This window comes from Hypanus sabinus, chromosome 22 (assembly GCF_030144855.1).
Source record: "Hypanus sabinus isolate sHypSab1 chromosome 22, sHypSab1.hap1, whole genome shotgun sequence".
Taxonomy (NCBI): domain Eukaryota; kingdom Metazoa; phylum Chordata; class Chondrichthyes; order Myliobatiformes; family Dasyatidae; genus Hypanus; species Hypanus sabinus.
In genome coordinates, this window is record NC_082727.1 from 50,114,968 (window position 1) to 50,130,836 (window position 15,869).

A 15,869-nucleotide genomic window follows, 5' to 3' on the forward strand; every position below is an offset into this window, starting at 1 on the left:
TTTGACATGAGGAATTTGAGTTGGTTTTGAACAGTCCTACAATAACCTATCAACTACACTGACGTCAATGTAGATTTTGACAGACAATTCCCCTCTATAAATTGCCTCCGTCAATTTTTATCCTGACTTAGTGAAAAAAGTACAAAAGAATGTTTAAAAAGTCATGCCAGAAATGAACTCCCAAATGAACAAAACTGGAGGACTGCATTTGAAAATCAGTAGTGTGATTGGTTTCATGACCAAATCTTCAGATGGATTGAAGGATTGATGAACAGAGGTCAAGTTCAACTAGACATGTAAAGAATCTATGAAAAAAACTGAACTCTGTTATGTAGTCTTAAATATGAATACGGAAGGTACAATTTTCATAAATAAAATTCATTATTTTATGTGACTTGAAATCAAATTAGTTAGCAATATGTAAAACAATTTTCCATGGGTGCACGAGTACAACTATTAAATTCGTGGAAAAAATCTTAATACTTACTGATTAAAGAGTATTCTTGAACGAACGATGAACTTGAAGACATATTCTAAGGATTTCATTGCTTTGAACAGTTGGTCTGTCACGCTAGGTTTCTCCGAGTTGTCCACGTAGTTTTTCAAAACAGTGGTGAGCTTCCTAAATGAAAATTATGATGTTGTCAATTCCAAAATCCATCACTTAATTACACTTTAATCTTTAAAAATGCTTCTATTTCAACGTCTGAACCCTTATGATGCAACACTTCCCTCATCTCTTGTGATACAATGACTAGTAGCCAAACAAGAGACATAAGATCTTGTAATTTTTTTACTCTGTATAATTTCACAATAAGGTACCTTAATTCTCTCCACAATATACTACAGAATGATACATTTAAGATGTATCCATTTTTAGCAGAAGGCACCAAAGGATGGTGCAAAGTACAAGCCTAATTATGAGTCTAATCAATCTACCTGAAACCCAAACTTCGGTGTTCTGATTTTCATTTCAAAAATAGCTCTGAAGAGCCTTCCAAGGATAATCTATAATGATACCTACACTGAGAAATTAAATGTTATCTGAAAAGTTTGAATGTTCTTAAGTATTCCTTTCTAACAATAGGCAAAACTGAGGTGTAACAGAATATAATTAAGTTTATGGAAAATTTAATAAGGTAGGCATAGTGCCGGTGTTTCAGAGGTATAATTCCATATAATTAGGGAAACCAAAATAGATTAAAAATTCTGATAATCTAGCAAACTTGGGTTTTTGGTGATGGCAGAAAGGGGCAGAATTTATTGATTATTAATGTTATCGTTACTAATGTCCCAATGTTAGTTCACTTTTTATAGATTGTACGCATTCTAAAAACCTTTTTCCTATGAACCCAGTAAGTTTGAATAGACTAGAAGAACCATGGCACAGAGAGTGAAGCAAGAAAATTTATGAACATGCCATATGCCCTGAGGTCTCTGTTCCTAAACAACTCAGAGTAGATTTGAATGTCCATTCTCATTCACCCTAACAAAATGCACCAACATATTTTTCTGTTAAAGTTTACTTGCATTTGTCTACTCTCTCCATCCACCTGCCCACAGTCCCTTGAAGTTTATTCTTACCCTCCTCATAGTTTATGACGCCTAACTGAAAAACTGATTATATCATATCATAAGGTTTGTAACTTTCAGTGATACTGGTGACATATAGATGTGATAGAAAACTGAGTGCTTAAGTCAGGTATTCAATATATGTTACCAAAGGAGTTGAAATCTAAAGAACAACTCATTGGGCACAATCCATGGCCTAGATTTTGACCAATTTTGAAATGTCCTTCATCATGTTGGATTCCTCTTGAAACTACATACACTATACCAACTTCCTGCAGTTACCAAATGACTATGCTGAAACATTTGCCAACTGAACCAGCACCTGGTTTGACATGGCACAGGTTCAGTGATTCCATTCATTTCATGAAGTGGAATGTCTTCAAGGGAGCCAGTCAAGTTTTATTCAATTAGTAAGTTGCAAAGTACTTGAAATATTTAAGAGCTTTAACTTTAACTACTTTTAAATTTTAAACTGAAATGCACAAAAATGTTACACACATTTAAAATATCTGACACCTTCAACAGTTGAGGCAACCCAGGATATGGTTTAATGTGTTGTCACGGCATTTATGCTCATTTCTGCCTTTTCTCAAGATGTTATTTTATGCCCAGACGACACAAAAAAGGTCAAAGCTAGCTTTCTGACCAAATTTACGGCAGGGAGTTCTCCGTGAGGTTCACCTTTTGCAGGAATTTCAGCAATTAGCAAAATAAAACATCTGCTATTGATCATTCATGATTCAAGGATACAATATATTCTTGATAAACCACAGGTAATGAATACAGATTGTTTAAGCATTCATTGACACTTAGTTCAGACATAGCCAATCAAGTATTGGCTGGTAGGAGAAATATTGCTTCCTTGATCCTCACCTAATTCATTCAAAATCAGCAGTTATAATCAGCTGTAGAACTGCAGAATGTAATTGTTGAAACTGAAATTCTCTCTCTACTTTTTTCCTAATGTGCTTTCCAGCTTCACATCCCTTATGAAAAAGGAATGTTGTTGTAACTTACTTGGGTAAAATTCTAAATTGGATTTTTTTTTACCTCTACTTATAATTTGAGAATTAAAACATTCTGTCTACACCTAAAAGGCTGCCTTTCACCTTTTTCCTTAAGACATTCAAAATACTGTTAAACATATTTATGAGAACATGCATGGCACCAGCAATTTTCCAATAATGAAATACTCTTTGTGAATGTCCACTCAAATGAGTTTTAGACTACCTATTTAAGACTGCCAAATGCAAGCCATCAGCAGCAATAGGAATTATGCTGAAGTATTCCAGATACGTGGAGAATTCCAAGGAATTAGTGACCTAAAGGAGAGTTTTAATTGAACCAGGAATCCTTTTATTAGTCATAAAATAAAGAAAGTGAACATGTTTTGTGGAACCTTCTTATAGAAGAAATATATATTACTTATAACAAAAATCTTGAAAACATGCTTTAACCTAAGGTAGAAATGAAACAGAATATATTCTAATCATAATATATAAGATTGCAAGTGTAAAGGGGATTTCTTCTTTTTCTTTGTTACTGTGTATGTAATCAAAATGGCTTCTTTGTTTTTGTTAAAAGTAGGAATGCTTCTTTGTTGCGAGAGAGTGCTGGAAGCTTGTTTGGGTTAAAATTTATTGATAACGAGAATTGTATTCCTTTGTTAACCAATTGGGATTAATGTTGTTCTTTCTTCTGAGTCTGTAAGCTATTGTTGGCGGGCATTTTGAAGAGTCGGCACGAGGGAGTGAGAGAGAGAGGACACGATGCTGTAAACTAGGCGAGGAATGGACCCCAAGGGGTGGGGGGGGGGTCTAAGGCCAGGAGGTACCCCGAGGAGAGGAGACGAAGATAGATGTGCTTGGTTGACCACTTCGGGTGGTCCTGAGCTGCAAGTTGAGGGGTTCGGAGGGGATCGAATGGTGGCCAGAAGACTTCAGTAATTGAGCTCCAACGGTTGCGCACGAAGTGGTTTGGACTTTGATAAGTTTGGCGCCTTTTCTTTATTTTTTTTCCTTCATATATACTGTATCGTTATTAATCACTTAGTTATAGTAACCTTTATAAATTGTATTCATTTAATCGCATATGGTGTACTGTCTGGTTTTGGGCAAGGCGGGGACATCACACAGCATCCACACCAGCTGATTACCCAGTTTGGCGGGGCCGAAGGCTGCTCCCCCTAGACGAGAATGAGCTGAGCGAGCCTGAGGTGACCCAGGGGGTTACACAAACATAAAACATCAGTTTTTATAAAACATACGTGTAAGCCAAAGTTGCGCTAAAGTGCTTTTTGATGTATGTTTCAAGAACAGGGTTGAAATGCTGGAATTTTCTATCAGCAATCAGTCCAATTATAAATACCTGTAGAGGGAAAAGAAACAAATTAGTTTAAATGAATAAAATTATTTTATTGAGACCATTTTCTTAATAAGTCTACATCTAATTACTTGATAAATTGCGGTTGATAGATTCTTTTGTATTAAATTTGTACAACAAATTTAAAAATCTGAATAATTTCAAAAATAAATTGAAATGATTTACGCTGGGAGCTAAGACAGAAAATAACTGCAAAATCATATGCTATTAAACTGAATCAACACACACAAAATTCTGGGAGGAACTCAGCAGGTAAGGCAGCACATATGGAGGAAAAAGAACAGGGTCTGATTTCAATGCAAAATGTTGAATGTTTACTTCTGTTCATGGATGTTGCCTGACCTGTTAACTTGCTCCAACATTTTGTGTGTGTTGTTCCAGAAAAGCAAAGAGATCAAGGAAGAAAAGACCAGAGTTTAAAGCCCAGACAATTGAAGGAATTGTCATTAATAGATGAAAGCAAAATCAGCAAAAACAATAACTGCCAATGCTGGAACAGTACATTATTGTGGAGGGTTGCAGTGCCAGAGAAGGAGTCACAGAGAAAGTGAGATAAGGCAATGAAACGCTGAAAACAAGAATGAAATTTTAAAATTTCACAGAAAACTTATTAAAAAAACCTGTCCTCAAGGTAACAACACAAAAAGATGAGATTCAACTCCATCCACAATATTAGCATAATATTTCATATCTAATATTTCAAAGTAGGCTGATAGAAAAAAGATTTGATTGACCTCCAATATCATTGTAACAATTAAGTTTATTATTAGTTTGTATTTTACTGTGAAGAAAATCCTGAAGCTTGAGAACAAACATGAAATGGCAGCAAATTTTACCTTTATCAATTTATTAACTTTATTTGAACACTAATGATTACAGAACTAATCAATTCATTGTTATTTAGCACTAAGCTAGTTAACATAAGTAATATGAAAATATGAATAGCACCAAAGATTCTACTTACCAAAGAATCAAAAACTAATGTGTCAAAGGTGTCACTGTCAGAATTCTCCATCATGATATTAAAAAGTGCATCAAGTGTATCTTGCAAAAACTGAAACATAGATATAGATTTGAACATATACAAACCAAATTACAGTTGTTTTTTATTTTTTTTAAACTGTTTGGTTAAGCACCACATTCTCTGAATATTTCATTGCTTTAATAAAACACAAGCACAAGAAAAAAGCCATGCAGACTATGCTGGGATGAGTGCCAGTGATGCCCAATTTCCTTCATCTTTCTTTGTATCCATCAGTAGAGTTTCTAAAGCAGTTAATCATTCAATCTGAAATGCTGTAAGTTAGTTAGTTTCATTAACCACAAGTTTACAATGCATGCCATCTCAATGGCTATCCACTGTCTCAGATCTCCTGGACAATAGTAATACTTATGTCAGACTGCTGTTTACTAACTACAGCTTAGCGTTCAACACAATCATACATATCCTCAGTTTTTTTTTTTAAGTACAAAACCTCTGTACCTCCGTGTCTGCCACTGGATCCTTGATTTCTTCACTGGAGGACCACAGTCTGTGCAGATCGTAAATAACATCTCCTCACTGACATTCAGCATTGGCGCACATCAAGGACTTGTGCTTAGCCTACTGTACTAGTTGCACAATTGTGTGGCTAAGCACAATTCAAATGTCATCTATAAATTTCCCAAAGACACAACTATTGTTTGAAGAATTTCAAATGGTGATGAAGAGGTGTACAGGAGTGAAATGGATCAGCTGATTGAGTGGTATCACAGCTACAACCTTGCATACAATGTTAGTAAGATCAAAGAATTGTTTGGAGGGCTTCAGGAAGGACAAGCGAAGGGAACACACTCCAGTCCTCATCAAGGGATCAGAAGTTTCTCAGTAACAACATCTCTGAGGATCTGTCCTGTGCTCAACATATTGATGCTATTACAAAGAAAGCACGACAACAGTCTTTGTACATGTATTGTCATGTAATTCCTACTATGTATTGCAATATACTCTTGCCAAATCCAGTTAAGTCCTTTCATTTCAAAAGCAAAATTACACTTGAAGTTTAAGTATTAAAACTAATTGCAACTTTGCATCTTAATGAGTGGCTACTTTTTATCTTAAATTACACTCACACATGAATGCACACAAATCTTAGCTTAAGAAATTTAACGTACACATCTGATTTTTTTCAGAAAATGGAAGCCAATTACCTTAACAACCTCCTCTCCATCCACTTTCATCAACTGCCTCAAATTCTGCTGCAGCAAATTTGTGTTTGACCGCCATTTCAGAAGTCCCAAGAGGTCCACTGTAAACAAACCACATACAAGGATGTTTCTTATTAACAAAGTAAAAAGGCAATTTTAAAAACTCTGAAACAATATAAACAAAATGTATTATGTAACTGCAGTTTCATCTCACTGCAATGTGTGACTGGTACTTATAACTTCTTTTGTCCACAATGATCTATGGAAATGAAACAAAATAGAACATTTACTTGCTAGTGTATTGTCCACAGCAGCAATACATAAATTGCTACAGTACTCTGCAAAATTCTTAGCCACCCTAGCTGTACATATGTGCCTAAGAGTGTCTACTATAGTAGTGCTTAAGAGGTACTGAGACAGACATGTGAACAGGCAGTAAACTGAGGGATACAGACCATTTGAAGTCCATTTGATTAGTTCAGGTTGGCACTTTGAAAGTTCAGCACAAAAACAGTGGGCCAAAGGGCTGTATTATTGAGCTGAATTATTATAAATTCTATCTAATAATGAATTTCAAATCTTAGAACCATAACCATTGGCGCCAATAATTGGGGAATTAAAATTGGACTTGATGAAAAAAAAACAGAATAGCTCAGATTTCCTGTAAGATTATAGGGTTAGACGAAATGATGGAAGTGTGAAAGTGCAGGTAACATATCATCACAGACCCTAAAGTAAATGCAAATTGCATTGGAAGGAAAACCATTATTTTCATTTCAAGGACAGTTGTCCTAGTAACTTTGTGTTTTCTTTTCCCCATTAATAGTTCTGATTTACTATTCTGTACAAATCCAGGTTCAAAATCCTTCTAGGATTTGTTGACAGGGCTCACGGATGGAATATGTATTTGGATAGCACACTTAGAACAACTGGAGCAGGCAAGGGAGTGTGCTTGGTCTTCTGATATTTTGCTGTTTGCTTAGAGTTCTTTTATATAGTTATGGAGAGTAGAAATTCAAGGTTTGCTGGGACTAATGGGTGACTATTGGGGAGGATTTTTTTCCAATTTAAAAGTTGGCAGACACAGTATCATTTAATGGAGAGATGTGAGAGACAGTGTAAATGATGCAATCTTAGAATGCCCGCAGGGACAGAGTCCTTGGCATAATTTTGGATAAGTACTTGATTATGCTGGAATACATATGAATTTAATGGACAGGAGTAATATGTATCATAAATAGAGATGCAGAGGCATACAGAAGCAAAAAGCTGCTGAAAGCCTTGATATTGCACTATAAGGTCCCAACTAGACAACTGTATCAGTTTAGCTCACTTCATTCTCCAAAGCTTGTGAAATCACCAAGGATGATGCAGAAAAGCTCTGTTCAAATAGTTACAGGAAGCAAGGAATGGAAGTCAATTGAGGAAGTTGGAGAGATCTCTTCATAATGGAAAAGATTGAGAGATTTGAGATAGCTACGTTTAGATAGGTTGAGCAGAGAAAAACCTTTTCATTTCACAAAAGTATGAAGACATTAAAAACTTGTAGCAAATTATCTGGAGTTGATCTAAGGAAAACATTTAGTAACGAGATAAAATGCCTGAATTTAAGATCAAAATCAATTGTAGCTTTCTAAAAGAAAATGATAAAGTATTTGAATGTAAAGTATATGGAGGATGAAAGGGGAGGAGTGGGGGAATAGAGTGAACTAGATTGTTTTATGAAAAGGAGGCACAACTGTGATAGGTTGAATGTCATACGTCTCTAGTATAATGATCCTGTAGTTCTGTAAGATAACGGGTTAGAACCTTTAACTTTACAAAGCATACTTCAGTATTTAACAGATCATTCAAATATTTTACACTGGATCACACATTTAAATAGTTTAATGCATGGCCAAAGAGTCAGATTTTAACGGATATTTTAAAGAATAAGAGATAAGTAAAGAGGAAACAAATTTTAATGATGCAATTTCAGAAGCAAGAGCCTTAGCATTGGAAGGCCAACAACATAGCAATTAATTTTTGTGAATATCATGAACCAGAATTGCTGATGTGCATGTTTTAGATTTGGAAGAGATTTCAGCAACTTTCAACCACTGCCAAGTTCATGTAATTCTTTTGTACCTATTTATTATAAAGCAGTGCTGTCACTTTTTCATGTGGAGGAATTATTTTCTTGCATAAAGTAACAAAATTTGTTCATTTTCAAATTTGCTACTTAGTATTTTAGTAATTAAACTTAGGATTCCTACTCCTATGCTGAGGTGCTTTTACTTTGGCATTTTTCTGTAAAAGTGATGTATCCTGCTAGTAAGAGTGTTCCGGCTTCGGCTAAGGACAAGGAGCCATGTTGTCCAACTTAGGAATGCGGTTTCAACCAATCGGGGTTGTCTTGGTATCTTTTGTAACTTTCTGCTCCAGAGTGCAGGGAGGAAGAGATTTCTGAAGGACAGTAATCTGGTTTTGTTTTGTTTTGTTTTTGGCAGGAGCTGCGGAGCAGGTCACAAGGAAATATGCCACAAAATTCCATTCGAAAGAGAGACCCCACTGTAGGAAGTGCTTTGTGCAGATGAATTGGTCCAAATAGGAAGCGCCAATATTCCTGAGAGAGCCAGTTGATTCAAGATGGTCTTCAAGGGAAATCGGGACTGTGGCTGTTGCCTTAACACAGATTTCCGGTCAGTGCGTGAGTAAAGCTATACACCCAACCACTCCAGAAATGAGCTCCAACGTTTAGGTGTACATTTAGACAGATTTAACTCTAATGGGTCCTTCCAATTTTTTTTTTCTTTTTCTGTAACTGTTTGTTAAAGTTGAAAATTTCATATGTGCCAAACATTCATTAATACAGTTTAAGGTCATACATAGGGCCCATATGTCCAAGGATAAATTGGCTCATTTTTATTCCTATATAAATCCTATTTGTGATAGATGTCAATCTGAAATAGCGTCTTTAACTCATGTGTTCTGGTTGTGTCCGCTTTTGAAAAAATATTGGAAAGATATTTTTGATGTTATCTCTGCGGTATTGAACATTGATTTACCACCTCATCCTATTACCACAATTTTTGGTTTACCAATGATGGACTCACTTCATTTATCTTCTTCCGCCTGTCAAATGATTGCATTTCTTACACTAATGGCTAGAAGATCTATTTTGTTGAATTGGAAGGAAATTAATCCTCCTACTGTATTTCATTGGTTTTCTCAAACTATGTTATGTTTAAGTTTAGAAAAAATTAGAAGAGGTGTATTTGACACTCCTACTAAATTTGAAAAGATATGGAGACCATTTATTCAATATTTTCATATGATGTAATAGGACCCTGTTCCAGGCCTATTTGATTTTCCAGTTTTGCTTTCATATATGTCAAGAGGATCGGAGTTGACGACACTGTTGATTTTGTATTTTTGTGAGATATTATAAACAACCTTTCTTTTTCTTTTCTCTCTTTTTTTAATTTTCTCTTTTTTTCTTTTTTGTTTTTTTCTTCTATTAGTTATTAGATTTTTAGATTAGTTTTTGCATGATGATTTTTTTTTCTTTTTTCCTTTTTATTTTTTCTTTTTATTTTATATTATGATACACCTAGGTTTGCCTTGTCTATTTGTACATTGTATCTTTTACGACGTGGGAATACTCATTTATACTGTAATCATTGTTTTTGTAATCTTTTATAGTTAGTTGAAATATGTTTGTAATCCCATTATCTATGTACCAATTTTATTTTGTTGTTATTAATAATGATAATAAAAAGATGGAAAAAGAAAAGAAAGTTGAAAATTTGGTAAACATATTTACATTGTAATTTTATTTGGTATACAATCTGTTAATTTCTTTGCATGATGCATTATTTACACCGCCTTCGCTACAATCAATGTTCCTCCCCAGAAGATCCCAACTTTCCTGTTCAGTTGAACCCCAAATCATAATGACTCTAGATGTATGTTGCTTATGAAAGCTGGCCTTTTCACTGCTGAGTCACATGGCTGTCAGTGGAAGTTAGGTAACGAGCCTGGTGAGAGGGTTGAACACAGACTGATATTCCGGCAGGCTCTTAAGTGATAGACAAAGCAGTAAAAATAATGACAAACGACTGATAAAAAGAAATACTTAACAAATTATTAGGGTTCTGTCATTTCAGAAGTATTTTGATATCTATGGTGAGCATGTGCCTGTGAATAAGTGTTGCTCTTTCACTACTGAATCAAGTCTTTGAATCAATTGTCAGATTTATGGATAAAGGTTAGCTTTCCTCCCTGAGCAGTTCTGTGTTTGGTAAATAAGCATTTCTATTCAGAACCTCCAGGTGATAGAAAATGACAGTACAAATATTTCTTCTGACCAGGCAATGGTGATCCATAGTGATGCCAAAATTCACTATCTTGAATTCTAACCCTGGTTCTTGCTTATGATGAAGTTCAGAAATCCAAGATTTGGAAATGAAAGCCAGATAAATCACCAGAGATTGCTCAAAAGTAATATTAATATTGTTGATTCACAGTCATAAAAAATTACCGCAGAGAAATAGACCCGTCAGTCCATCCAGTCCATGCTGAAACCATTTAAACTGCCTACTCCCATCGACCTGCACCAGGACCATGGTCCTCCATACCTCTTCCATCCATGTATCTATCCAAACTTTGCTTAAAAATTGAAATTGAGCTTACATGCACCACCTGTGCTAGCAGCTTGTTCCACTCTCTCATAACTCTAAGTGGGGAAGTTTCCCCTCATGTTCCCCTTAAACTTTTCACCTTTCACCCTCAACTCATGAACTCTGGTTGTAGTCCCACTCAACCTCAGTGGAAAAAGTCTGCTTGCATTTACCCTATCTATATCCCTCATAATTTTGTACACCTCAATCAAATCTCCTCTCAAATCTTGTACGTCCTAAGGAACATAGTCCTAACCTATTCAATCTTTCCTTATAACTCAGGTCCTCCAGACCTGGCAACATCCTTGTAAATTTTCTCTATACTCTTTCAACCTTATTTACACAATACTCCAAATTAGGCCTCACAAACATTTTATACTTTTTCAACATAACATCCCATCTCCTGTATTCAATACTTTTATTGTCCTACTCTTCACTGTGCAAGACCTCCCCAATGGTCCTACCAAACTGCAACAACTCGCATTTCTCTGCATTAAATTCGATCCGCCAATTTCAGCCCATTTTTCCAGCTGGTCCAGATCCCTCTACAAGGTATAATAGCCTTCCTCACTGTCCACCACACCCCCAATCTTAGTATCATCTACAAAATATTTGATCAAGTTAACCACATTATATCATCAAGATCGCTGATAAAGATGACAAACAACAATGGACCCAGCACCAATCACAGTGGCACTCCACTAGTCACAGGCCTCCAGTCTACTATCATCTACTACCACTCTCTGGCTTCATCCAAAGAGCCAATGTTTAAACCAATTTACAAACTCATCTTGAATTCTGAGCAACTGTACCTTCTTAACCAACCTCCCATGAAGGACTTTGTCAAATGCCTTGCTGAAGTCCACTACCTTACAACTTTCCTGGTAACTCCATGAAAAACTCTATAAAATTGATTTGACATGGCCTAGCATGCACGAGATCATGCTGTCTATGTTTAATCAGTCCAAGTATATACGTATCTCTGGATCTTCAGAATATCTTCCAATAACTTCCCCACAAACTGACGTCAGACTCACCAACCTATAATTTCCTAATTGATGTTAAGAGCCTTTCTCAAACAGTAGAATAACACTGGTTATGTTTCAATCCTCTAGTATCTCTGCTAGAGTTCTGAGTAGGCACGTTAATCAATTGTGGCCACAACGTGCAATAAAATGCTCATTTTGTTTTATTTCCACAGAGGGCAATTAAACGCTGTACTGCTATGTTTGGAACAAACCCTCAAGTTATTAAACAAATATCATTCAGTTAGTGATCACAGTTCAGTTTTCTTAGACACTCAAGAATAAGGTTTAAACAGAGCTGCCACTGTCGGAGTGGGCTGGGGTTAAAGTGATCAGGTTTTGACTCAACGGTTTTTGTTTAACAGGCTCTAAGTGTCTACTAAGTTAATTTTCTCTATCTTTGTCTACTAGCACATAATGCGGTGAGAATGGATCCAGGGTTAATAGTATGTTCTACGTGTGAGATGTGGGAATTCTGGGAGACCTCCAGTCCCCCTAATAAAAAGGGCGCATCGAGCTGCAGCTCCTTAGAGACCATTTTAAGGAACTGAGCAGCAGATCGAGGATTTTTGACACATATTGGAGAATGAGTATGTGATAGATAGGAGCTACGGGGATGGAGTCACATAGAAGTTAAAGGAAGCAGGTACCTGACTGGCTGTCCAAAAAGTGAAGGGGAATAGGCAACCAGTGCAGCATTCCCCTCAATGTTAAGTATACTGCCTTGGATATTACCAGGTAGGAAGCTGCAGACAATCAAGTCACTGTCACTGAGTCTGGCTCTGTGGCTCAGAAGAGAAGAGGAGTAGAAGAGCAGCAGGTAGGAGATTCTATGGATGTGAAAGAAACACCTGGTTGTTATGTTGCCTCCGAAGTGCCAGGATCCGGGGATAACTCAGATCGGGTTCACAGCATTCCAAAGGGGGAGAGTGAAAAGCTAAAAGCTGTGGTACATTTTGGTACCAATGATACAGGTAAAAAGAAGGATGAGGTCCTGAAGAGAGAACACAGGGAGTTAAATAGAAAGCGAAAAAGCAAGACCTCAAGGAAATTGATCTCTGGATTGCTGCCTCTACCATTTTGCATTGTGGGTAAGAATTGGAGATTTGGCAGATGAATGTGTGCCTGAGGAATCTATGCAGGGGACAGGGTTTCAGATTTCTGGCTCATTGGGATCTCTTCTGGGGAAGGTATAACCTATACAAAAAGCATGGGTTACACCTGCACCTGAGGTGGGGGGGAGATCAATATCCTTGCAGATAGGTTTGCTGGAGTTGTTGTGGAGGACTTAAAAAGTAATTTGGAAGGGGTCTGGGAATCATAGCGATAAGGCTGAGGATGGGGCTGTTGGTATACAAATAGATGCACTGTGTATGAGACTGTGAAAAAGGACAGGCAGATGAGAGGGCAGAGTTGCCCCAGTGGAATGGGTTCAAGTGTAACATTGGGGCAAATCTAAAAGGGTGATGAATACAGGACTGAAGGTGATATATTTGAATGCACACAGTATGTAGAATAAGGTAGAAGATCTTCTAGGACAGTTAAGAGATTGGAAGGTATGACATGGTAGGCATCATTGAGCCATGGTTGAAAGAAGATCATAATTGGGAATTTAACATCTGAGGGTACACATTGTATCGTAAGGATAGACAGATAGACGGCGGGAATGGAGTAACTATTGGAAAAAAGTGAAATCAAATTCTTATAAGGAGGTGACATGGATAAGAAGATGTAGAATTTTGTGGTTTAAGAAACTGCAAGGGTATAAAGACCCTGATGGGATATATGTGTAGGCCTCCGTTAGTCTCGATAGACCATGGATTTGCACCTTTTTTTTTAAATGGAAGAACGGCAGTTGCCCAAGCTGCAAGTCTCCCCTTCTCCACACCACTGATGTTGTCCAAGGTAAGGGCATTAGGACCCAGCTTGGCACCAGTGTCGTTGCAGAGCAATGTGTGGTTAAGTGCCTTGCTCAAGGACACACACGATGCCTCAGCCAAGGCCCAAACCAGCGACCTTCAGATCACTAGACGAACACCTTAACCACTTGGCCACGCGCCAACATTGATGGGATATATATACAGGCCTCCAAACAGTATGTGGAGTATATACTACAACAAGAGATAGAAAAGTCATGTAAAAATGGCAATGTTACAATAGTCATAGAAAATATCAATATACAGGTTGATAGGAAAATTCCTGTTTGTGCTGGATCCTAAGAGAAAGTATTTCTAAGATGCCTACGAGCACCTGGTAATTGAGTCAATTAGGGAAAAGGCAATTTTTGATTGAGTGTTAGGTAATGATTTAACACACCATTAGTATTTGGCATGCCTACACTGAGAAAAACAGATCCTTTTTGCCCTGTCGCTGCCTGCCATATACTCCTAGCTCTCCTCATGGTCTAACCCCCTCATCTCTGGAATCAACCTGGTGAACCTCCTCTGCACAGCCTCCAAAGCCAGTATATCTTTCCTCAAGTAAAGAGACCAGATCTGCACACAGTACTCCAGATGTGACCTCACCAGTACCCTGTACAGTTGCAGCATAACCTCCCTGCTCTTAAATTCAATTCCTCTAGCAATGAAGGCCAACATTCCATTTGCCTTCTTGATAGCCTGCTGCACCTACAAGCCAACCTTTCGCTATCCATGCACAAGCACTCCCATCCTTCTGCACAGCAGTATGCTGCAATCTTTTACCATTTAAATAATAATCTGATCATCCATTTTTCCTTCCAAAGTGGATGACCTCACATTTACCAACATTGTACTCCATCTGCCAGACTTTTGCTCAATCTTAACTTATCTATATCTCTCTGCAGACTCACCGTATCCTCTGCACAATTTGCTTTTCCATTCAATTTAGTGTCATCAGCAAACTTAGAGACACTACACTTGGTCCCCTCTTCCAGATTATTAATGTATATCACGAACAGTTGCAGGCCCTGTACCGACCCCTGCAGCACACTGCTCACCACTGATTGCCAACCACAGAAACACCCACTATCCCAACTCTCTGCTTTCTATTGGGTAACTAATTCTCTATCTATGCTATCACCCCCAACTCTATTCATCCTTACGTTATGGATAAGTCTTTTATCTGGCACCTTATCAAACGACTTCTGGAAATGCAAGTAAATCCCCTCTACCCACTGTGCTTCTTATATCCTCAAAGAACTCCAGTAACTTTGTCAAACAGAACCAACCTTTGCTGAATCCATGCTGCATCTGCATGATGGATCCATTTCTTTCCGGATGCTACTTCTTCCTTAATAATAACTTAAAGCATTTTCGCAACTACAGATCTTAAACTAACTGGCTATAGTTACCTTCCTTTTGCCTACATCCTTTTTTGAACAGTGGTGTGACACTTGCCATCTTCCAATCTACCAGGACCTACCCAGGGCCCAGAGAATTTTGGTAAATTATCACCAAAGCATCTTTCTTTCAGTACTCTGTGATGCATTCCATCAGGACCAGGGGACTTGTCTATCTTTAGGCCCACAAGCTTGCTCAGCACTACCTCTTTAGCGATAGCTATTGTATTGAGGTCCCCACCTCTGACTGCATCCATATCATCTCTCTTTGGTATGTAGACATGTCCTCCACCATGAAGACCGACACAAAATAGTCATTCAAAGCCTCGGCCATTTCCTCATTACCCAATATCAATTCCCCCTTCTTGTCCTCCAAGGGATCTACGTTCACTTAGGCAACCCTCTTACTCTTCATACAATTAAAAAACTTTTACTATCCATTTTTATATTTTGTGCTAGTTTATTTTCATAATCTATCTTCCCTTTCCTTAGTACTTGCTTAGTGGTTCTTTGATGCTTTTTAAAGTTTTCCCAATCTTCCAGTTTTCCACTACTCTTGGCGACTTTGTACGCACAAGCTCTTAGTTTGATGCCATCCTTTATTTCATGTTATCCATGGCTGACTATCCCCATCCTTACTGTCTATGCTTTTAACTGGAGTATACTTTTGTTGAGCACCCTGCAAAATCTCTTTAATCGTCTTCCACTGCTCCTCAACGCTCA

At 37.4% G+C, this 15,869-nt stretch overlaps 1 protein-coding gene across 2 annotated transcripts in view; it reads right to left on the reverse strand.

The window, feature by feature from the left end:
- dock1 (dedicator of cytokinesis 1) overlaps nucleotides 1–15,869 on the reverse strand; it is a 549,009-nt gene that overhangs the window by 363,770 nt on the left and 169,370 nt on the right. For both annotated transcript variants that reach the window (XM_059947697.1, XM_059947695.1), the window contains exons 19-22: nucleotides 6,145–6,242; nucleotides 4,919–5,008; nucleotides 3,839–3,939; nucleotides 488–622 (exon numbers count right to left, since the gene is read on the reverse strand). In XM_059947697.1, the coding sequence (XP_059803680.1) occupies nucleotides 488–622; nucleotides 3,839–3,939; nucleotides 4,919–5,008; nucleotides 6,145–6,242 (424 nt within the window). The remainder of the gene's footprint in view (nucleotides 1–487; nucleotides 623–3,838; nucleotides 3,940–4,918; nucleotides 5,009–6,144; nucleotides 6,243–15,869) is intronic.